The following is a 23,833-nucleotide window of genomic DNA, read 5'->3' as shown; positions in this document are numbered from 1 at the left end:
CATAGGCAAAAATGGTAACTGACAAAGCCAGGAGTCCTAGAGAAGAGTGGGAGATGGGCTGCCCAGAAGGGGTCTGTGGACAGGACCAGTGCTGACTCCCCAGTGAAGGGTAGGAAGGCATCTGGAATGAGTGAGGAGCCATGCTGACCCCAGGGCTGGACACAAAGAGGAGTCACACCAGGCCCTGCCCACTGAGAGGCTTACAGGACTGCCAAGTAGCCATGATGTTTAGGAAGGAGAAGGACAGCAATGGGGAAGGAGGGAGGAAGGAGAGATGAAAAGGTGTTGCATGTGATATGTCTCCAGAGAACCCCCATCCAGGGCAGACACGGACAAGGGCAGCAGGAGGTGAAGGGGGGTGGGGCCTAGACAGGGGTGTGGGAGTCAAGCCAAGATGGCCACGGGGACAAGGGCCAGAGCTGGATCTGAGCTGTGGGGAGACCTTATTGCTGTCTGCAAGTTGAGTGGGGCAAGGGGGGAACAGGAAGTCTATGTTTTAAGGATCAATGAAGTGGTACTAAAAAAAAAAAATCTATTTTTCTTGGAAATTGGGGGGGATAGATTTTATCTACAGGCAAACTGAGGTTAGCATGTGTTGACCACAACGTGCCTCGCTCCCAGGCCTAGGATGTCAGGTGACCCTCATTCTACCCCCTTTCCACTCTCCATCAGAGGCTAGAGTCTATCAGAACATTTTCTTAGGGGCCGGGAGTTTGGCCTAGTGGTAGAGTGCTTGCCAAGCATGCATGAGGACGCAGGTTTGATTCCTCAGTACCACATATATAAAAAAAGCCAGAAGAGGTGCTGAGGCTCAAGTGGTAGAACCTTGAGAAATCCCTAGGACATTGCTGAGGCCCTGAGTTTAAGCCCCAGAACTGGCAAAAACAAAACAAAACAAAACATGTTCTTAGGAGAGGAATTCCACTGGTGTGTGTACGTGGTGTGTGTGTGTGTGTACGTGTGTGTGTGTGTGTGTGTGTGTGTGTGTGTACGTGGTTATTCCAAGCTTGAACTCAGGGGCTATAGCTGTTGAGTTTTCTTGCTCAAGGCTGTTGTTCTATCACTTGAAGCACAGCTCCATTTCCAACTTTTTGGTGGCTAGTTGGAGATAAGAGTCTCACAGATTTGCCTCCCTGGGCTGTCTTCAAATTGCTATCCTTACAGGCTTGAGCCAGGAGCATGGCCTAATGGTAAAGTGCTTGCCATGAAGCCCTAGGTCCAATTCCTTGGCACATAGAAAATGCCAGAAGTGTTGCTAGGGCTCAAATGGTAGAGCGCTAACCTTGAGAAAGCCCAAGGACAGTGCTCAGGCCCTGAATTCAAGCCCCAGGACTGGCAAAAAAAAATTACACATGTGAGCCACCGGCAGCCAGGAAGGGCAGTCATCTTAACTTTCACTTGATGAACTCAGAAGAAAAATCCTGTGGGTCTGAAGACCTCTGCTATCACCTGGCCACAGGACGCCAGCACTATCCACCCCTATAGGGAGAGAGGCCCACTTGTCTCAAGAGGCAGTAGGAAGAATTAGGCCTGAGAAATGTGTGGGAAGAGGTGGAATGACCCTTTCTGAGTACCACTAGCAAGGGTAGAATTATCTCTAAATTCAAACCACTGGGTAAAGATGACATTTGACCCCACCAGAAGTTCCAGGAGCATATCCTGCCTCGATCACAGAACTGTGATTTGAGACAATGACCCATCTGCCTCTGTAGGCCCTGGGTTCCTTAAAGCCATCCCAGGCTCCCTCTGCCTAGGGAGGAGGCAGCTGGCCCAGCCACCTCTTGTGCACGAAAATAGTGCCACTGTTTTTAAATGGCCTGGCAAGCTGTCATTAGCTGCGGTGGAGCTGGACCAGGCTTCCTCATCCACTGGGAACTGGGCCTCAAAATAGAAGAGAGGGCCAGGAGAGGTAGTCAGGGCTCTGGGCTCTTCAGGTCTCTCCTACCTCTGTCTGCCTGGCATGAGTACAGGCCTGACATTGCCAGTGTGACTCTGGGAGTTCCGCTGGTTTTCTGGGCCACCATGAAGAAGGCCATGGAGTGGGGCTGAGAGCCTCCTCAGGCTGCCTGTACCGTGGGAGCCAGAGTGTGTCCAGAGCCTACTGCAGACCACGGCCACGTTGAGTGTGTCCCCTGTGATCTGATGGGCTCCTCCTATTCTCTACAAACAGGCCTGTGAGCCATGTGGGACATCTGTGTCACTGCTGAGGACCACCAAGGCTGTCACTGCCCAAAGACATGGGGCTCCACTGGAAAGTGAATTCCAATAGCCAAGCTCTTCCTCTACCCTGGCACCCTGGCACCACCACACACCCACCCGCCCTGCCTCCATGCCTTCTCCCCCACCTTCTGCCTCCATTGTACTTCTTCTCTACCCAGCCTGGCCATGTTCAGCTTATCCCTCCCCTAGAAAACTAGGACAAGCACGCACCTTGCCTGCCAGTCCTCCAGCCCCCAACCTCACGCTCCTGGGCCTTGTCTAAAATTGTGAAACATCCCATCTTCGAGAGTTTTCCATTGCTTTAGTCTGTCTTGCCAAACCCCAGGCCCAGATTATCACCTGCTTACCTACTCACACCCTGCAGGACTTGGCATGCAGCAGATTCTCCATGGCCAGCACGTGCTCACTGCCTGGCTCCTCTCCCACCACTTCTCGTAGCCATCTGTAGACTCTAGACCAGTGCTGGGAGCCTCACGTGGACTCCCACATGGGCTCCCACATGCTCCTGAGGATACTCTCCTGGTCAAGCAGCTGGACCTCGACAAATGTGCCCACAGCCTCCCCACACCTGCGCCATGTGCCATGACAGTGGCAACTCCATCCTTCTGGCTACTCCAAGCTTCTTCCCCTTTTCAACTCCATATCCACTCAATCAGAGAAGCCCACCAACCCCACTTTATAACCCTTCCAGAAGATGCCTTTCCCTCACCATCCCTGAACTCAGCAACAGCCAGAAGGGCCGGGTCCCTGGCACCACCTCTGTCCCTGCTGTCAAAGACTTCCTGTGCTTAAAGTCTGTGTCTCTGAGTCTGTACCGGCTACCATTACACTCGGAGCAAACCCAAAGTCCGCCAGTCCTCCAGCCTCTAACCCACTCCCCTTCTCCCCACCTCACTCCCTGGCTCTGTTTCTCAAACACACAACAGCCCTCAGCCCAGGCAGATCCCTGGGTTTCCAGAGGCATCATATCTCATTCTGTGCTTTCAAAGCACAAAGAGACGAACCCACACCCAGGCCTCTATCTCGAACCCAACCAACCTTGCTCAGCAGTAACAAGGTATAGCCCATCCCTGACACTGCATATCACCTCAAGCCAGCCATGCTCCCGTGCCATTCCCCTTCCCCAGTACCCTTCAAGGCAGGCAGCCCAGGGTAACAACCCGGGTTGCAGGCAGGAAAGCAGAGGCTGCTGGCACAGGCAAGTTTTCCGTCCCTGGAGAGTACTCCCTGTCCTGGGCCATGGGCAGAGTCAAAGGGTCAACACACAGGACTGGCATCCTATGTATTTATTTGATGATATACTCCACCTCCCAGCCAACCAGCCATCCCCTCTCTAGAACCCTGCTTATGCCCGGCAAGGCCCTGGAGCCAGGCTGGCAGAGGTGGGGATTTGCAGGTGAAGTAAGCCACACTCCAGACAGTGAGAGGCCAGTTTCACCAGATGGGGAAGAGTTCCCAGTGCCAAGGAATGCTGTAACAACCGAGAATTCCAAACTCATGGTATCTACTTAGCTACCAACTGTAACCCAGCACAATGCAGACACTCAGTGGGAGTGTCAGATCAAGCAGGAAAGCCCTCAGTGGGACAGAAGAAGATCCAGCTTAGCCTGATGTTGAACAGACTGAGGCCTCAGCTGTCAACACACATGCACATATATGCCCACATGTGCATGCAAGAACCCACTCACATCCATGACACACCCATGAGACACACACACTCATGACATTCACACGTCGGAGAGCATTCATATTCACCCACATGTACATGAGAGCATGCATTCACACAGAGACACATGTGCACACATGACATTCACACTTCTGGAAGCACACACACACATGCACACACTCCACTATGGCAGCAGTACCAGCTCCATGGCTTGATTCTGAGCTGGCGTGCCCAACATGGGAAAGCAGCTCTTCCTTCCTGCTCATCTTGGGTGACAGCTCACAGGATTCCAGGGCTGCTCTGCAAGCTTGGGCCCAGCCCTGGAGACATTAACCACTGGAAGGAGGCCTCTCAGGAACTGCCACACCCTAGTCTTAAGAAAGGCCAAAGAGACACCCAGGGCTCAAGGCCAGGGCCTTGTGGCTTTCTCTTTTTCTTAAACAGCCTCTGTACCCTGCCTTACTGAGCGGATCTCACTGGCCTCCCAGCAGCTCCTGTTTGCAGGTCCAACTCCACACCAACCCAAGCAGGCATACAGCAGGCAACCAACCCATGGCTTCTTCACCAACTCTTCTCTTTCTGTGACCACAAATTGCCCCTTTGGTCCCTGTTGCCACTAGAGAGGGAAAGAAGTACAATGCTGAGGTGTTTGAAGACAGAGTCCAGTCCCATTTCCAGCCAGGCACAAAACCATCTCTTCCCTAGTAAAATGGATCTAATAAGACCTGCCCTAGCCACTGAATACCAGAAGAGATCACTTAAGTTCCTAGACACCTCCAAAGGTGCCAGGTGCGACTGCACAACTGTAAACCCAGTGCGTAGGAGAAGACAAGAGGATCTCAGTTCCAGGACAAACCTACTAGCAAAGTTAGTGGAAGACCCTGTCTGAAAAACAAACAGTACAATAAAAATGGCCCAGGGGTGTGGTTTAGAGACTCTGGGTTCAATCCCTAGTATCACCAAACCAAAAGAAGAGGGGAGAGGAAAAAAATTCAAGAAAACAGCACTGCTCAACTTAAAGCATCCCTTGTGTAAATCAATACCAGGTTACTTCCTCATGGGGCTAACTTTACCTCAGCTGTGCCTCAGATTCTTTCCGGAAGGAAGACAGGAGACCCAGAGGCCATTTTAGAGAACAGAGAGAATGAACATCACCGGCCAAAGCCAAGGAAAAGTGGTGCTGACATTAATGATCCTAGTAGGGCTTCCTCTAAGAACCCAGACCTTGGATTCCATCACAAATATTTTCCTTTTCCAAGCCCAACAGGAAACAGCTAAGTTACCAGATGGTGTCACCCTGTGGGCTGGCAGCCCTCTTAGACTCTCCTCAGCCTGGACCTGGCCCTCTAGTGTCCATCCCTAGCTCAGTTCAAAAGGGCTTTCACTTTGCTATTTGAGATAGACACACACACACACACACACACACACACACACACACACACACACACACACACACGCACACCAGGCCCTGACCCAACCTCACTGGGCCCTAGACCATGGAGGACCCACTGCATGGGCTAGAGATAACTAAAAGGGGTGGAGGTGAGCAACCAAGACTGTCATGGCAGGGGAAAGGCTTAGTGCCCCGATCTCCAGGCTGTCCCCATGATGGCCTCTGAGATAAGCTCCTACCATGTGGCCTGGCTCCTGCTTTGTCTGGAATTACCTCCAGGCCAGGATCATGGCCTCCAGTTCTTATGTTCCCAAGAACCATGCTTTCAGTGGGCTGGGAAAGGAGAACTGTCTCCTCAGGAGGCAGGGAGGGCTGAAGGACATCGTCTGGGAGGCAGGGTCCAAGACTGGCTTTCCTCCTGCCAATCAAGGAGAGTGTCTTCAACTGTGTGCACAAGCCCAGGCCCTCTTGAGACAGGAAACCACAGCTGACGCTAAAGCTGACCTAATGTTGCACAGGAGTGAGGGATGAGCCAGGCTAAGGCTGTGAGAGGATACATCGGGCTAGTGGAGGCACTTTATGGACTGGTTCTGAGTTAAAGAATGTCAGGATGTAGAAGCCTGGCTCCTGGCCCCAGTGCAGGTCTCCAGTGACTCCTAGAAGCCCAAATCCCCATCCCTACCACCCACCGCAGTGCCTGGTCCTCCTTAGAGACTCTACCCCAACTGGGTCTAGAGGAATGTGCAGCCTCACTGAATCCAGCAGCTTTCCTTGGTATTGGACAAGCACCTCCCAAACCCAGTCCTTTTCAGAAAAAGAGAAAGTCAAAGGAAGAAAGCACCTGTCTTTTGGGCCCTGGCACTTCAGGAGGCTTCTGTGTCTGGAATTAGGTATAAGTAATGCAGAAGGCACGGGGCATCAACGGAGGACTGCGCTGAAAATTCCAAATGAAATATGGAATTCAGGCAATGTGCACTATAAATGCCAGTCACCAAAACGGGTGTCACACCCAGCCCAGGCTGAGAGCAGCACACCATTCCCCCCTGACCTGTGCCTACTCCAGGCAAAGACTCAACAGTAATCTGAGCAACCTTCACGCAGGGAGGTGGCTGGCAAGATGGAGGGAAGAAGAGGGGAAGAGAGGGGAGGGAAAGGAAAGAGAAAGAAGAGGCCAGGGACTTAACCTAGCCAAGCTTGCTACAGCCACCTGCTGGCTATACTAGGAAATGACTACATGAGGCCTCTGGTCCCTCCAGGGGCCCTGAGATGAGAGAGGCACAGAGATTCCCATCCTCCCACTGCAGAAGTCAGCACCATCCCAGCCTTGAGAATAAGGCTGTACTGGTAGAAAAGAGTGAGTCCTCACTGGGTCAGCTTCTTCCCTCCCTAGTTAACAGTATATCCCAGGAAGTCACCCCGAGCAACCACCTCTACACACACCCAACCACACCACCTTTCCAGTCTTACTGCTAACCCATCTGGCCTCATCAGTGACCACTTCTGATAAAAACTGTGCAGCACAGCACACCAACTCCACTGCCTCTAAACACACTCTGCCCCTTTCAGCCTATGTGACCCCCTCAGGCTTAGAGGCCAGCTCTGTGGGCCTTTCCCTCCCCACACTGTTCAGTTTGCAAAGCTCAGAGGCAGGGAGGGCCTATATGCTTTGGAACTCAAGTTTAGAGGAAGGACTCACAGTCTGGCCACAGTGGACTGGCCCCACACTGAGAGGTAGGGTTTCTCTTCCCCTCTTTACTACTTACTCCCAGCTAGAGATAACTAGAAGGCTCAGTTTTCCTAGCTTTCCAGTGCTCTCTGAGCCTCTTGGCTCAGTGCTGCCACCTGGTGGCAGCAGAGCAAACTACAGGGAGTGGAACTCAAAAGGAGCCTCAAAATATACTGGAACCCATCTTTCATACTGAGAGGCTCCTTCCCCATCCCCAGAAGTGGCAGCCTCTAACTCTGTGAGCTCCTCTCCCAGATAACCTTTGACCTTGGACACAGTCTGACCCCAGATGTTCTGCTTGCTTCCAACCAAGGAGCTCACCCCCTGCCCCAGCCACATCCTGACCTATAGGCAAAGGTGAGCAAAGGCTAGTCCAGATCAATGCATTCCAGTTCCAAGCATGGGGCTGGTGGGGCCCCTGGTCTGCTTACAGGGACCATAGGCTGAGCTACCCCTGAGACCCAGACCAACAGTGAGGGACATCAAGTTGGGACACCTTGAATCTCTTGGCCCTATGGATGCTGACCCCTCAATCCCTCTCCAGCACCCTTTCTATTCTGGAAGCCAGCAAAATTCATAGACCCAGAGAAAAACAGGAGTTAGGCAGGCTGGGGAGCTCCACACCAAGACCCACCATGCACCAGGCACTGGTAGCTCAGACCTATAAATCCTAGCTACTCAGGAGGCTGAGATCTGAGAATCAAGGTCAGAAGCCAGCCAGGGCAGGCAAGGATGGGACTCTTACCTCCAATGAACTGCAAAAAAAAAAAAAAGGGCGTCCGGGAGTTTGGCCTAGTGGTTAAAGTGCTTGCCTAGCATGCATGAAGACCCGGGTTCGATTCCTTGGTACCACATACATAGAAAAAAGCCGGAAGTGGTGCTGAGGCTCAAGTGGTAGAGCTCTAGTCTTGAGAAAGTGCAAGGACAGTGCTCAGGCCCTGAGCTCAAGCCCAGGACTGGCAAAAAAAAAGGCCAGGAGTACAGCCAGCCTTGTGCAAAAGCAGCTCAGGGACAATGCCCAGGCCCTGGCACACACAAAAGGAGACCCGTTCAGGGATCCTGTGTCAGGCAGAAGAGAGTCAACAATGACAGCTGGGGGCAGGGGAAGTGTATCAGGAAGCTCTACACGAATTCTGAACTGTTACAAAAGAACTTCTTTCTCTAACTTTTGGGTTAAAGATTTTAAATAAAATAGACCATGATAAGTGCATGTAGAGGCCAGAGCCCACTTAAACAGAGCAGCATCTGAGTTAAAAACTGAACTGTGTCCCTACTCTCTGGGGCTCAGCCTCTCACCTAACTCCTGTCCAGGAACTACCCCTCCGGGGTCTCAGGGGCTCCTCCAAACTGATCCAGGCCTTACATGGTCTTAGGGCCAGTGCAGGGGTCAAATTCTCTCATCCCGCCCCCACTCCCCCACAAAATCAGTGTGTGGGTGAGCACTCAGGGCTGGGGTTCTTCTATTTCCAGGATCTCATCCCCTTGTGAAGGTGGCGACATTACCGTGCTAAGGAGGGGCTCCGGGACCTGCCACACAAGCCACTCCTGGGCTTCATACATGGGTTTAGCGCAGTGGGTCGGGAGACTCACCTGGCGGTAGGTACAGATGATAATCTCCCGCAGGTGGTAGTGCATGGGCGTCATGGTCTCGCTGACGGTGTCCAGTGCCGCGTCCACTTCCTTCTTCACGTGGTGCCCGTCAGGCAGCAGCTGGACCATCTGCATCACCACCTTTGGCCAGAGGAGCAATGAACAGATAGATGGACAGGCCCCCACAGGGTCACAGAAACAGTCTGACCACAGAAACAGCCCAAGCCTGGTCACAGACACTTACTTTCCTTCTTAGGCTGCAAGGGGGTGGGGGCGGGGGGGAGTATCACATCCCTAGGCTTTAACAAATGAGATTTACTACTCAGTGTTGTTTAACCAGCAACACTGGTTTCGGTGTATACCCACACCCCCCAAAAATCTAAAAAGTAGGGGCTCAGCAAGGCGAGGTGACGCACACATACACTGGAGGCTGAGTGAGGCAGGAGTTCAGGAGTCTGAGGCCAGCCTGAGCCACACAATGAAATTCTCAGGAAAAATAAAAGTGATGAGTAATGAGGGGGTCAAGGACTCCAACAGGCGTTTTCTACCCATGTTCACAGAAGCATGACTGACCGTAGTGAAAACAGGAAGCTTTCCGGATAAAGAAAACTTGGTGTGCGCAACAGAATGTGGTGCGGCCTTGGACAGAGGAAGGGAGTTCAGACACAGATTCCAGCGGTAGGAGCTACCTGCTGCCATAGCCAAACACAGACAGAGAGTAGACAGGGGACTGCCAGGGACTAAGCAGGGAGGAGAGGGGGTAGAGGCAGACTGTAGTGATAGTTACACAACGTAAGTATACTTAATGCCTGAAACTATACACTTAAGAACAGCTTTAGAAGTGGCACTGTGGCTCAAGTGGTAGAACACTAGACTTGAGCTGAAGAGCTCAGGGACAACACCCAGGCCCAGAGTTCAAGCCCCACAACCCCCCCCTCCCCGCCACAAAAGAAAGAAAGAAAGAAAGAAAAAGAACAGCTACAAAAATCCTTTTTCTGGGGCCAAGAGTTTGGCCCAGTGGTAGAGTGCTTGCCTAGCATGCACGGGTTTGATTCCTTGGTACCACATACACAGAAAAAGCCGGAAGTGGTGCTGAGGCTCAAGTGGTAGAGTTCTAGCCTTGAGAAAAATCCAAGGACAGTGCTCAGGTCCTGAGCTCAAGCCCAGGACTGGCAAAAAAAAAAAAAATCCTTTTTTTGTTGAGTGCATTTTTTAGTTAAAAAAAAAGAAAAAGGAAAAAAAGCTGAGTGCAGGAAACTCACAAATGTAATCCTAACTACTAAAGGGGCTTAGATCTGAGGATGGCAGTTCTCAGCCAGTCTGGGCAGGGAAAGTCTGAAATTCCTATCTCCAATTAACCAATAAAAAGCTAGAAGTAGAAGCAGGGCTCTGGTATAGGGAGCCATTTTTCCATTTCCAGCCCTGAATGGAAAAAGCTAAGCAAGAGCATAAGTTTGAGTTCAAGTCCCAGTACTGGCATACATCCATACGTACACGTGTGTACACACACACACACACACACACACACACACACACACACACACACACACACGAGTGTATTTTAGAGATGCAAACACTCCGTCCAGAAGGAAGAAAGAACATGTGCAAAAGCCTGGAGGGTCAGAGCTGCTGTGTGAGGTCAGAAGAGCAGGAGCACACGGTACAGGTGCCAGGTGTGGGGCAGTAACCAGGATGCCCACCAGTAGGCAGCCATGTGCCAAATCTGGAAGATGCCATTTCCTCACAGGGTGTCTGAGACATGTCATGTCTGACACATGACAAGCAGCAAGTGCACAGTGTATGGTGACTGAATCCGAAATGTCAGTGACTGTCCATCCAGCAGTCTGTCTCAGGCAGGGAAACGGGCAGAAGACTTTGAGCTAGGACCCCAGGCAAAGATACCAACCACAGCTGGATCCCAGTACCTAGGGGGCAGTCATCAACTTTACCCAGACAAGAGGACCGATGACCTGTCCAGGGCACCCAGGTTCCAAGCGTCAGGGCCAGGAAGTAAGGTGCCCCAGGACCCCCATCTCCTAAACCCATCAGCCAGGGTCCCAGAGCCAAGCTGCACTGAGCCCTGGCTCGCTCATCTGACAAGTGGGAAGCCCCTGCTCCAAGCTGCCAGCAGGTCTCTTCATGCTGCTTTCCAGTGTCCCTCAGGAACCCTGGCGCATACTCACCTGAAACTCGCCCTTGGTGAACTTGGCATCGGGCACGCTCACGAGCTCCTCCTCACCCACCCCGGGGCAGCCCTGAGGGAGGAAAGCAGGTTGGAACAGGTACCCCTTGGGCACACAAACACAGCCCCTGCAGACTTGCCTAGTGCTGGGCAGATCCTGTCCTCACAGGAGGCCATACATACCTGGATATGCCAGAAGGCCAGCACAGCCACTACCATGGCAGTTGTGGTCCGGCCCTGGCCACTGAGACAGCTGAACACAAAGCCAGTGCCGGGGTCCTTGGCGAGGGCAGCCCTCAAGGCCTCCAGTAGCCGATCAAAGTCCTGGAGGATGAGACCATGGTCTGCATTGCAGGGTACCGCCTGCCTGCCCTGGCTCCTGGTGTGGACCCTTCCAAACAGCCACCCCAACAGCTGAACCCCTGTCAGAAACTGCTAGGCAGGCACGCGCGCACACACACACGTAAACAGACACAGCATACACGTACCTCAAGGTGTCCACCCTGTATGTCGCAGGACACACACATGTCTTTGCTGTGTCCCTGCAGCTTTGAGCTACAGCCAGCCCACATCCCTGATGAGGGCTGAGTCCTGAGCTCAGATAACCACTGCAGAGCATGGCCACCAGGGGGCAGCAACTGGGCTGGCCCAGCCCAGAGCCAGGCAGGAGAGGCTGAGCAGGGAACATAGCCCAGCATGGACAAGCACACAGCTACCCCCAAACAACACATACTGGCACACACAGCACTCTGATGTGTACAGACAACTGCAAACACGTCTGCCACAGGAAAACTGCTTCAAACTCCCACCACAGCCTCCTCACAACCCTAACACCACAACTCCGTAAAGATCATTCTATACCCATGGCCTCCAGGGCAAGACAGACACCACAAGAATCCAACCCACACACCACAGGGCCATTACCCTTCAACACACTTGCACACCCTGTAACATGCAGTGTATACACCTGCAGCACACAATAAACACGTGTTCACACTTTGTCTATATCTCTCAAATACATGCACCATCACACACCTACAATACATAAAATATGCATGTGATCCCTTCAACAGACACGCAAGCCTATGTACATATACCTGACACATAATACGGGCATAGAGCCTTTTAACATCCAATCCACACATCCACATACTTATGACACCTATGACCTATGTGAACACTCACACACACAGAGTCAGAAAGGGAGGCGTGGTGGGGAGGGTTGGTGAGGGGAGGAATGGGGGACTGGGGGTGGGGGAGGAATCCTGTCCTTCCAGAGACTGGCTCCTCACCTCCTCTCGGGGGGCACAGAAATCTGGCACAGGGATACGGTGGTAAGTGAGGCCAGGACAGGCGCCATGGTGCTGACTGAAGACTTCCTGTGTGGTGAAGCACGTCTGGACCCTGGGGGCTGCTGGGCCCTTCAGGGCAGGGCCAGACTGGCTCAGATGGACCTTTAGCTGGGTCTCCAGGGCCTGGGCAAGGGCAGGACAGAGGCAGAGGCCACTGAGGCAGCCAGTCCTGAGAGATCAAAGCCTGTTGCGGCCGTGATCTGTCCAGGCTTCCCAGCCCACCCCCCCGCCCCCCGTCCTGTCCACAGGCTCAGGTCAGAACCACCCAAGGAAGGTAAGAAGAGCAATGGAGGAGGAGTCCTGAATCAGCACCTCCTTGAGGCCACCTGTCAGGACCCCAGCTCCTCCCACAGAAGATCTGTGGGACCCTCTGAGCCCCCCAACACATCCCATAAGGTCTCCACGGCAGGACATGTACAGGGCAGGAAGCCTCACCTCTAACTGGTCAGGGGTCATGGAGGGGCCCGGCTGCTGCAGGCTGTGAATGTGACCATCACACTCCAGCACAACCTCCTCCCTCAGGTTGACCCATACCACCTGCTGCAGCTTCCTCTTAGCATCCATCAGGTAGGCCAGGATGCTGCCCAGTGCCTAGGAGACAAAGGGACCATCAGAAATAAGTCCCGTTGTCTCCTGCCTCACACTGGGAGTCTAGTCCAGGAGCAGGCACCTTGGCACTGGGCTGGGCCATGCCATAGATGGGCATTCGGGGAACACGGCGGAAGTTGGCTACGTTCATCTCTCTGAGGGTGCTGAGTGCATCTGGGGAGACGAGATCATCCTCCTTCTGTAGGGAGAACATGGAGCTTGAGACCTACAGAAGCCAACTGCCACAGAGGGATCAGATTTTGCCCAAGGTGGAGCCAGGGAAAGAGGAAGCAGCCCTCTACAGTGTGCAGGGCCCTGCTGCACACTTGGCACCACAGAGAGAACACAAAGGATGATACCCACCCTGCTACCCTCCAGAGGAGGCTTGAGGTTCAGAGATGAAAAACCAGAGGCCAAGTTCTCCTGACTTGACTCTACAAAAGTTCTGGGTTTGGAAGCTACAGGTGCTCGCTTGGGCCAACAGCCCACAGGAGCCTCCCCAGCCATGCCCATCCACTCCCCATAGCCAATCACACTCACCAAAGAGCCCTTGGCCAGGAGGTCCCCGGGAGCCACAGGACCTGCGGAGCTCAGCGTCACTGGCAGGCGATACAGCTCAGGGTGGGCACACAGCCAGCGGCTGAAACTGAGGGCAAAGGCCAGGGGGTACTGCAGCCCGAGGCAAAGAGAGACAGGGTGTTCAAGGATGTGGCACCAACCCAAATTCTCCCTGCCCACCCTGCTAAAGGGGAACCCCAAGAAATATCAACATAGCCCAGGGCAGGAAGAAGGAAGTAAGAGAAGGCCAAGCTACGGGTACAGAGTATGGGGCTGTGGGGTTCTACAAGGAGCAGTGGGGGCTCCCCGGACCAAGCCTGCTTGGCCCTTTCCATCTCGGTCCCTCCTGCCTCAGCCCCAGCAGCCTTCCTTAGACACTACACACACGCGCATGCACACACACACCCACTCACACTCAATATTCCCAAGTTCCATGGGTATCCTTCTGAAAGGGGGATTCTGCTTCTCCCCCAGCCTCACCTGCTCATGGAGATAATAGTTAAACAGAATCAGATAGAAGTACCGCTCCAGGCTCTGCAGCACCCTCTGCCGGACACTGTGGTGGCCACCACTTCCCTGACAAAGGCACAGAAGGAGGGGCAAGAGAGTGCAAATTCAGCTAAAAATTCACAGCGGGCTTCTCAGGCCACCCCTTTCCATGCCCAGAAGGGTTAAGGAAATCCCATCAGTCAGTACCTCCTCCCCATTCCACTTTATGACACAATTCTTCCAGGCTAGAAGTTCATCCAAACATCTAGCTTTATCCCAGCTGCTGCTCTGTGGTACAGGGAGAATGCTCATGACTGGTGGCCATACCAGGCGTTGTGGCTCTGGTGAAAGAGCTGCCTCCTCAAATAGGGGATGGAGGCTTGAGAAGCTAGCCCCTCACTTTGCTCCTGACCTCCTTTGCTCCTTAAGTCTCCTCTGTACCTTTAGGGTTGAGGAAGCAATTGTGCAAACTTCTCCCTTTTTTAAAGGGAAGCCCTCTATAAACCAGGAACCACTCACTGGAAAACAAATACCCTCACAACAGTGCTGGTGGACATTATTATTACTGCTAATTTACAGAGGGGAGAAAAAGAAATTCTGAAAAATGTGTGACTTCCTCCAAGTCACCCAGCTAAAGGCAAAGAGGTAGTGTCCCTTTGTCCGAACCAGACCAGCATCCTCTGGGCTGAGGGTTATCCCCCTGCATCTCTGGGTTCTCCTGCCAGCTCTCTACCCTTGGGAGGGGAAGTGAGATTAGAATCAGCCTGGAAAAAGGCCCATGTCCTTGGATGCAGTTCAAGCCCATCTTTGGGGATCTCCAGTGGGGGTCAACAAGCCCTTTCTGTAAGGACCAAGCAGGAAACATACAAGGTATGCAGGCACTGGTCTCTGCCACAACTCTTCAACTCTGCTACTGAAGCAGGAGAACAGTGCCAGCGCACTCCAGCCACCAGCAAGCCTGGTGCCATAAAACTTGGCAGAGACAAGTGGCAACAGGGCATGGGCCCTGAGCTGGGCTTGGTTGTCCCCTGATCCACACTGGAAATAGGGGATAAAGGGGAAATAATTTAGACAAAAGCTTCATATTCATGAAGCTGCCCAAGGCAAAAAGTATTTGCACATGATAACTCATCCATGTTTGGGAAATCACAGCAGGTGACATTCCAGGGACACGTGCTCAGGGCTGGCTACACTCTACCTTCCTGAGTTAGTTTCAAACCAGATCTTCAGATCATAGCCTCCTGTGCAACTAGTATTACATAGGCACACACCATCTTTTATCTTTACAAGTAAATGATCTCCAGCAAAGCTGCCTAACCTAGGAACCATGGGTGATCTGGGAAGTATCTGAATCTAGCAGCCCCAGCCAGCAGCCCTTCCATTTATTCTGCAGCCAGGAACCGAGTCAAGGAACATAAACTTCCCCTCTTCCAGGTCCTTCCAGGCCCAGCATCCCTACCTTTCCTCCCTCCACAAACTGGAGAGGCAGCAGCCAGAAGTCAGTCTGAAGGAAGCCAGTCTCAGATCTAGCCAGATCAGGAGTAGGGTTTGGGGGAGACAGAGGTTCTCACATCACCCTCCAGGCCTCACCTGCACAGGGTTCTCTGGTCCGACACCTTCCAACTTCCTATGGCTTTCCAAGACCACTTCCTTTAGGTCGTGCAACTCCGAACAGGCAGCGATGGCTCTGTCCACCTGAGGCCAAGGACCAGGGCAAGGAGAAAGCAAACAGGGTCAGGAATGGTAGGGGATACCTCACCCCAGCAGAAGCCGAAACCATTCCTTTCATGGTCCTTGCCCTACACCTCACCCAGCCCCTCTCACCTCCTCCACCATTTTCCATCCCTGCGGCACAGTGCGGAGGAGATTGTGGATGAGCTGGAACCGCTCCATGGGCAGCTGCTTGGTCTGTGGGGGGGCAGCGCTGACGAGGTAGGAGGTCAGTAGCATAATCAGGGCTCCCAAGGCCTCTGGGAAGCCACAACGGCCACTCTTTCCCACCCATATGGCTACTAAGAGGCTTCAGACTACATTCCTTCTATCTAAATACCCTGGGGGACAACAAGGGGCACTTCTGCCTGGGGAAACTGAGGCCCAGCAAGGCTACAGCCAATCAGAAAATGAGCCCCAAATGCTCCATTTCCAGTTCTGGCTCAGAGGTCCTTGGGTGTACCCCATCTTCAGGAAGTCCCACCCCCTCCTTTCTAGGTACTCAAGAGCTCTGTGGATTGTTGGGGCCCGGGCCACTCACTCTGGCTGAAAGATGGTGCCACTGTGGTGAAACAGCAGAAGGGTGCCTAGAACCATGCCCAGATTAGTCCTGCCCACACCAGACTGGCAGCTGAAGAGGAGGGCAGGGGGAGGCCCAGAGGCATCTTGGAGCCGCAGCAGGCTGGGGGTCTCCTAGAGAAAAGACCACGAATAACATTGGACAACAGCAGGCACCAGAAACCCCGAGTCTGAGGACTCAGAAGGGAGCTCACCACAACACACTGTGTACAGCAGGCTAGAGAGGGTCTGGGGAGGAAGGGTGTCCAATGGGCCATTCAGTCTTGGGCTCATAAGGAACTCAGGTCCAGCCCTGCCCAGCCTCGGAGGAGCTCAGTGAGCAGAAACGGGAGGTGAGCACATGCAGCGGGTGCAGCTACTCACAGGTCCCTAGGCTGTTCTGAACATCCCACTCCCGTGTAATGCGAATGAAATGAGTCAATGTCCTGAACGAGGGTAGGAAAGAAGAGCCGCCAGTGTTCAGGAGCCACTGGCAAAAGAGTCTGCGTCAAGAACTACCAGCTTCAGAAATGGTACGGTGGCTCAAAGTGGTAGAGTACTAGCCTTGAGCCGAAGAGCTGAGGGACAGCGCCCAGGCTCAGAGTTCAAGTCCCAAGACGACAAAAAAAAAAACCACCAGCTTTGACAGAAGCGAGGAACTGCAGGTCTGGAGACAGAAGGCGACGTCTCTAAAACCACACTACATTCCCAGCTGAACCACAGTCACAAGCCTGTCCTCCAGTGCTCAGTGCTGGCTTCGACCCAGCACTGGGTCTGACCTCCCCCCCAACACACACACACACACACACACACCAAGTTGTGTGTACACATGCCACGAAAGGACACATGCATCCAGAGCATGAATGAGGCTCTCCTGTGAGGACAGCCAGAGGCCATAGCCACCTCAGGTGTCTCCATGGAGACCTGTCCCAGAGCACCTACCCCATACAGTGCCACACACACACACACACACACACACACTGCTTCTGCTCCCACTTACCCGAAGGACACTGACAAAGGCATCCAGCTGGGGTTCCAGGGGGGCCCCTTGCTCTGGAAGGGGCAAGCGGTGGTACCTGGGGGGCGGGGGGGTTAGGGTAAGAGCATCAGGAAGGCTCCCTCGTCCTCCCAGGCTCCAACCTGGTCCCCACTATGGGAGAGATGGGGGCAGGGAACGTGGCCCAGCCTGCAGCTGGAATGCCAGCCGTGGGTACCTATATGCGGGCTGCAGAAAGAGCGGTCGCTTGTACACCTCCTCCGTCACATGCACATCATCCTCTTCCCGGATGACCACAGCATGGGGCTCTCCTTGGAGGTTGTCTGTGTTGTGGTACACATGATATGTGTTCTCACTCAGCTGTGCAAAGTCGTGGATCTAGAATGAGGTACATCAGGCCAGGGAGCCATGAGCTGACCTTCAGAACCCTCCTGGCCTGACCATCCCACTGTGATGACCAGGACATACAGAACGAGAGCTACCAACAGCCTTCTTTTCCTCCAAGAGGGTACTATGTGGCCAGAGGCCCTCTCCTTGCCTTCCTGGAAGTTCTGGACACGTCAGGGAAGTCCCCAGCCCCAGGGCAGGCAGCTATGCACGAGCTGACCATGGGTAGACAGGAGGGCTCTGCCCAGTGGGCAGCAGGAATGTGCTAAGCCGCCCGAGTGCCAGGACAGGGTGAGGCCTGGAAGTGGGAAGGAGGTCTGACCGGGTGGCAGGGAGGGAACAGCCACCAGCAAGACCTCAGGGCCTGTCCACAGTGTCTAGGCCACTTTGATCCCACATTCCATTCATACACCTTGGTGGCTGGTCAGCTACCAGAGCCCCTGTCAAGCCTCAGTGTTATGAAAAGAAAGAAGATGACAGTAAATTCTAAGGGACAGACAGACAGACAATGACTTCCTAGGGATCAATAGAACAGAAGCAGCCAAGCTTCAGCCTTGGGCCTTTCAGGCTCTTCTCACCTGCCAGGTCCCTTTCTAAGTGCAAGTGTTGAGCACTAAGTGGGGGGATGGAGGTTGGGAGGGGGTCAGAGATAGGAAAACAAGGGTAAGAAATCCTTCCTCTGCCTACAGGGAGCCAGCCTTGCAACCAGCCACTCAGCCCAAGTGGGGCACAAAAGCAGGGTGTGGGGCCAGTGAGAATCAGGTGGGAGAGAGAGAGTCTTGCCAAGCTGGACTATGGGTCGGTCTCAGCTCAGCTTCCCATGAAGAAGGGTCCACACACACTCCACTGGGCCTCACCTCCTTCCGGATGGCCAGCTCCAAGCTCTCCACCTTGACCCCAGGCCCCAGACCTTGGAGGTTCTCATGAAGGCTCTGCTTGTCTCGAGGTGTATAGGCCACAAAGTCCTCATCGGCACGAAGGAACAGCACCGGCTCCTCCCTCACACAGAAGATGATACACTCCTGCCGGAAGGCAGTCAGACCATCATCCTCCAAGAAGGTGCCTGCTCCCAGCACCACCTCTGGGCCTTTAGCTCAGCCCTCCTCAAGGTCCAGCATCTGCCCTAGCCTGCAGCCGCAATCCTACAGAAACTAAGCTCAGCCCAAATGCCTCCAGCTCTGGGCCCTTCCAGTCACAAGAACTCCCAAGGGCACCAATAGGTTTTATCTAATCCTCTAGGGCTAATTTTATCAATGAGTGCCTCTTTTCTCCCTGGATGGACTTCAGGTTTACCCACTAGCCAAGCATATGCAGGTCCCTTTCACATGTCCTCAAGGCCCAAGAACAGAGCCTGGATAAAGCAGGTGCTGGATCAACATCAGTTGGGGGAGGGAAAAAAAAAAAAAAGGAAGGTAACCCACTGCCATGCAACCAGCCAAGTAACTCCCTGGGGCAGATCCACAATGCAGCACAGCATGCCCCAGCAGACCTCAGAACCCAGTAGGATCCACAAGCCTCCTTCAAACCAGGTGCCAGTGAATCCCTGCTACTCAAGAAGCTGAGATCTGAGGATCATAGTTCAAAGCCAGCCCAGGCAGAAAAGTCTGTTGAGACTCTTACCTCCAATTAGCCACTAAAAAAGCAGAAGTGGAGCTGTGGTTAGTGGTAGAGTGCTACCCTTGATTAAAAAAAAAAAAAAAAAAAAAAAAAGGCTAAGGAACTGCACCCAGCCCCTGAGTTCAAGCCTCAGTACTGAGGGGGAAAAAAATCTGCCAGATTCTAGCAGGTGATAAGAGCAGTCAAGAGCAGGCTCCTGGTACCTAGGGCCAGGGTTTCAGTCTTGGGTCCTTCCACATGAACCATTTTATGACCATGAACAAGTCTGTTATTCTCTTTGGGCCTGTTTTCTCCTCTGTAAAATATAACTAACGGTGCTTTCCTCTTGTGTTAACAAAGGATTGAAGTGCCAGCTGTGATTGTTGTTTGGCAGTCTCTGGACTGGTGGTCCGGTCCCTCTCACTACCCCCTACATGCAGGGCAGTTCTCAGAGTGGAGTATATAAGAGCTTCTGACCTGGGACTCCATGTCCATACAGAACAATGCAATAATAAACATTTGCCAATCACTGTGTACTCACCCCAGCACACAAGGTCTGGCAGGGCCTGGTCTGGACCACCCCTGCCCTCTCCAGTTCATAGCCAGTCCTTTTTCCCAGCTTTAGGGGCTGGTCTAGGAAGCTGTGTGCTCACCTTGTATCCATCCTTCTGGAGTTTCTGGAGAACTCGCCTAAACCCTGAAAGGGTAGGCTGTCCCATGCCAAACACAGGAAGTCCACTCCGCACCTGTCGGAAGTTGGGGGCCCCACAGCTCCCCGAAGTGCCCAGCACATCCATCTTCTCAGTGACATCCCGCACCAGGAAGTAACGGCCCTGGCAGGAGGAAAGCCACAGGGAGTCACCCTTGACCTGAGGGCAAGTGGCTTCTTCTACATGGACTCTGTCATGGGCTACAGGGGACAGAGAATTGGAAGGGAAAGAGACATGATCTACCCTCTCTTGCCTAGCACCAAAAAGAAAAAGGAAAAAAAAAAGTTTAAGAAAGTATGAAAAGGCATAGGAAAAGAACCAGGCGGGGTGACCTACGCCTGTAATCCTAGCTACCCAGGAAGCTGAGATTTGAGGACCGAGGTCCAAAGCCAGCCTGAGCACTAAAGAGAGACACTTATCTCCAAGTAATCACTAGAAAATGGGAAATGGGGCTGTGGCTCCAGGGGTAGCGTGGTAGCCTTCAGCTGAAGAGTTCAGGGACGGCACCCAGGCCCAGAGTTCAAGTGCCATTACCGACTGGAAAAAAAAAAAAGGCATAGGAAAAGAAAAGCCACATATGGTGGCCTTGGAGCCAAGGCTTAGTAAAGGAAGAAGAGGCACTGCAGGGTAAATATGCTGCCAGGGTGGACTACCACTCCCCTGGAAGAACACAGATAACTTTCCCCTAGGAGATAAATGGAGAAGGGGCCCAACAAGGGGCTCATATCTAGGGCACCAGGAATGAACCAGAGGACCCCCTTTCTGAGGATACCAGAAAAAGCCTATAGATAAACAGAGCAAAGTACTGTCAAGGGAGGAAGAGGAGGCAAAGAGAAGTCCCAATTGTCTCCTTGCAGCCCCCACCTCCAGCAGGCCTCATACCCACGATGGCTGACACACAGGGTGCAGGGCCTAAAGTCCCAGCAAGCCAGAAGTCCCCAGCCAGCACCTCCAAGTTCACTCATCCTGTTGTTCAAGCAAGTGCTCATTTGTCAAATATTTATTCTGTACCACTACTGCTTCCAACTGTCCTAGCCTCTGAGACTACAAAGTGAATCCAGCAAATTAAAAACTTCCAGCCCTCATGGACTTCACTTTCTAGTAGAAATGGGGGTGTAGGTAGGGGGAGTGGCCGCCTAAACCAGAGAAGCTCTGAAACTGCAAGAGCAAGATGAAGACTCCAGCTTGGGCAAACTGAGGGAAGTAAGGGGAGGATGCTGGAGTCACCAAGGTCCAACAGTCCCATCTCTGCTCTCCTCCTAGTTTCCTGTGGAGGAAAGGGCAGGGGTGGGCAGGAGCAAGAAAAGAAAGGGGAGAACTCGGAGGAGGCACATTGGAGCCAGGAAGAGAATACAGATGGAAGAACTGGCCCAGGAAACCAGCACGTGAGAACCCCAGAGGGTAGCAGGAAGAGTAAGCTTCACTGGCCTTTACAAACAGCTGAGGCAAAGGAGGAAAAGAAGAAGATGAGTAAGGATAATAGAGGCCAAGGGGGAGGCTGGGAAGACAGCCCCTCACCTGTACTAGGTAGTGCTCGGGGGTAGAATCTGAGAGCCGGCCTAGCTTATAATGGGCCTTGAGCAGCTCATCATGGATCTGGAACTCCTCCTTGCAGTTGTACCTACCAGAGGCAGAGAAGACATCAAGTCAAAACATCTCCATGGTCAAGGTCCCCTCCACCCTCAACAGAGTCCACAGAAAGCACCCTCTCCCAATGTGGCTACCTATTTGTGCCAGACTCCCCCCAAGAAACTGCTCCAGTCTTCCTCAAGCACCGAATCCCAGAACTGAAACTGGAGAGAAGGCCATTCCACTGTGGACTACATTTCCAAGCCTCCCCTGCAGCTAGCTGTGGTCACAGAGTCTGGGCCACTCCCAAAAGAAATGCCTTCAACTTTGTCTTCTACCATTTTCCTAGCCAAAATCCAGACGCGATGGCAGTAGTAAAACTGCCATCTTGGACTGCAAGGTAGAAACCATAGTTGATGGCCCTGTGGCAAGGCAGGGAAGAAGCATGAACATCCCAGTAAAGAGAAATGATCTGCCTGATTCAGGCCTCTTATTTGGGATTACTCTGTTATGTAATCCACCACTGGGACTGTGCACAGAGCAATGCCTACAGGGCCAACTACCACAGCTTCTTGTGGTAGTTCAGCCCACAGATGTGGAGGATAGATCCCAGCCCTGCTCCTGGGAGATGAGATTCTATGGCTCTGGACAGTGGCTTTGCTCCTGTTCTCTCCCTCCTCCAAGGACTTGAGTAAGAAGTGAATGCACCAAAAAGGTAAATGCAAGTTGGGCACCAGTGGCTCTTTCCTGTAATCCTTAGCTACTCAGGAGGTTGAGATCTGAGGATTATGGTTCAAAGCCAGCCCAAGCACACAAGTCTGTGAGACTCTCTAATTACCACAAAACTGGAAGTGGCTCTGTGGCTCAAAATGGTAAAGTGCTAGCTTTGAGCTGAAAAGCTTAGGGACAGACCCAGAGTTCAAGCAGGACAGGGACAGGGACAGGGACAGGGACAGGGACAGGAAGGGAAGGGAAGGGAAGGGAAGGGAACGGAAGGGAAGGGAAGGAAAGGGGAAAGGGAAAGGAAAGGAAAGGAAAAGAAAGGAGTTAGGTAAATGCAGTGCCTGAGCAGAGTCAGCATTCATAAACATAATTATGTTACCGGTAGTGGCTCTGACTCCACTGGGAGACATCTGAAACAAACCCACAAGTGAGAAATCATGATTTCTATATAAATGCTAAGCCGGGTAAAGGAGCAAACAGCAAAACAACAGCACTTGAGACACAAAGCCACAGTGCTGGTTGTAAAAGAACTGCCTCTGGTGTCACTGGCTCATGCCTATAGTCTTAGCTACTCAGGAGGCTGAGAAAAGGATTTCGGTTCGAAGCCAGCCCAGGCAAATAAGTTCATTAGATTCTATCTCCAAAATAACCAGCCTAAAGCTGGAGACAAATCAAGTGGAGAGCACTCACCAAGCACAAATGAAGCCTGAGTTCAAACCCTAGTACTGCTCCTCAAAAACAGAACTGCTTTTAGCAAAGCAGGGTCAGAATGAATGATTTAGAGGAGCACAAGGAGTCAGGAGACCTGGGCTCTCTCCAGCTCTTCTTTCCTGATACCTTGTAATTTACTCTCTGTCTCACTCAAACTCAGTTTTATAGCTAGATCTGGTTGTTCGTGCGTGCGTGCGTGCATGTGTGTGTGTGTGTGTGTGTGTGTGTCCCACACGTGTGCCAGTCCTGAGACTTCCACTCAAGACCCAGGCGCTGTCCCTGAGTTTTTGTACTCAAGACTAGCACTCTACCACTCAAGCCATGGTTCCACTTCTGGCTTTTTGCGTGGTTGATTGAAAATAAGTCACACAGACTTTCTGGCCAGGCTGACTTTGAACTATGATCCTCAGATCTTGGCTTCCTGAGTAGCTATGATTACGGGTGTGAGCCACCAGCACCAGGCTCTCTAGAGCTATCTGGTAAACCTCTCCTGAAAAGGGCTGGGTCTTTGCAGCTGCAGCTACTCAGTGCTGCAGCAAGTAGTGCTAGGCAGCCAGAGGAAATGGAAGTGGGGGGTGAGCAGTATTCAATAAAACTTTACTGACGGAGACAGGTGATGAGCCAGACTTGACTTAAAGGATGTAGCATGCCAGTTCCTTTACTGGATTATCAGTAAGGTCCCTTCTACCTTACACACACCACATACAGCCAAGGTACGCTGTGCTCACAGCTAGCTCCAGGCCACACACCTGACCCTGGGAGATAGGATCTACACAGCTGGTTCTCAACCTCCTCTGCATCATACCACCTGGACATTCTTTTATTGTTTTATTTAAGTGGTTGTACAAAGAGGTTTCAATTCCACATGTCAGTTTGTGAGTACATTACCCAGCTAAATAATTTTTAGGTCATTGGTTTATGTTGATAAAGAGATGAAGCTGGGCCCAGTGGCTCATGCCTGCAATCCTAGCTACTCAAGAGGCTGAAGGTTCAAATCCAGCCTGGGCACTCAAGAACAAGAGGCCTCTTATCTCAATTAATCACTAGAAAAGGGGAAATTGGGCTATGGCTTAAGGGGTAGGGTGGTAATCTTGAGCTAAAGAGCTCA

The 23,833-nt window shown here is 52.6% G+C and overlaps 1 protein-coding gene across 3 annotated transcripts in view; it reads right to left on the bottom strand.

Moving 5' to 3' along the window:
• The window catches only part of Pald1 (phosphatase domain containing paladin 1), a 59,580-nt gene that overhangs the window by 5,723 nt on the left and 30,024 nt on the right, over positions 1 to 23,833 (bottom strand). For all 3 annotated transcript variants that reach the window (XM_090346483.1, XM_090346485.1, XM_090346484.1), the window contains exons 3-18: positions 21,241 to 21,343; positions 19,666 to 19,845; positions 18,274 to 18,438; positions 17,247 to 17,407; positions 17,033 to 17,108; positions 16,016 to 16,167; positions 15,589 to 15,688; positions 15,355 to 15,459; positions 13,756 to 13,851; positions 13,258 to 13,386; positions 12,800 to 12,916; positions 12,565 to 12,720; positions 12,070 to 12,252; positions 10,961 to 11,101; positions 10,779 to 10,850; positions 8,596 to 8,736 (exon numbers count right to left, since the gene is read on the bottom strand). In XM_090346483.1, coding sequence (XP_090202609.1) covers positions 8,596 to 8,736; positions 10,779 to 10,850; positions 10,961 to 11,101; positions 12,070 to 12,252; positions 12,565 to 12,720; positions 12,800 to 12,916; positions 13,258 to 13,386; positions 13,756 to 13,851; positions 15,355 to 15,459; positions 15,589 to 15,688; positions 16,016 to 16,167; positions 17,033 to 17,108; positions 17,247 to 17,407; positions 18,274 to 18,438; positions 19,666 to 19,845; positions 21,241 to 21,343 — 2,077 coding nt within the window. The remainder of the gene's footprint in view (positions 1 to 8,595; positions 8,737 to 10,778; positions 10,851 to 10,960; positions 11,102 to 12,069; positions 12,253 to 12,564; positions 12,721 to 12,799; positions 12,917 to 13,257; positions 13,387 to 13,755; positions 13,852 to 15,354; positions 15,460 to 15,588; positions 15,689 to 16,015; positions 16,168 to 17,032; positions 17,109 to 17,246; positions 17,408 to 18,273; positions 18,439 to 19,665; positions 19,846 to 21,240; positions 21,344 to 23,833) is intronic.

Source organism: Megascapheus bottae, chromosome 15, assembly GCF_031878675.1.
Source record: "Megascapheus bottae isolate mThoBot1 chromosome 15, mThoBot2.hap1, whole genome shotgun sequence".
In the NCBI taxonomy this organism is placed as follows: Eukaryota; Metazoa; Chordata; class Mammalia; order Rodentia; family Geomyidae; genus Megascapheus; species Megascapheus bottae.
The sequence above is the reverse complement of the archived record's forward strand: the minus strand, read 5'-3'. Positions and strand labels throughout refer to the sequence as shown.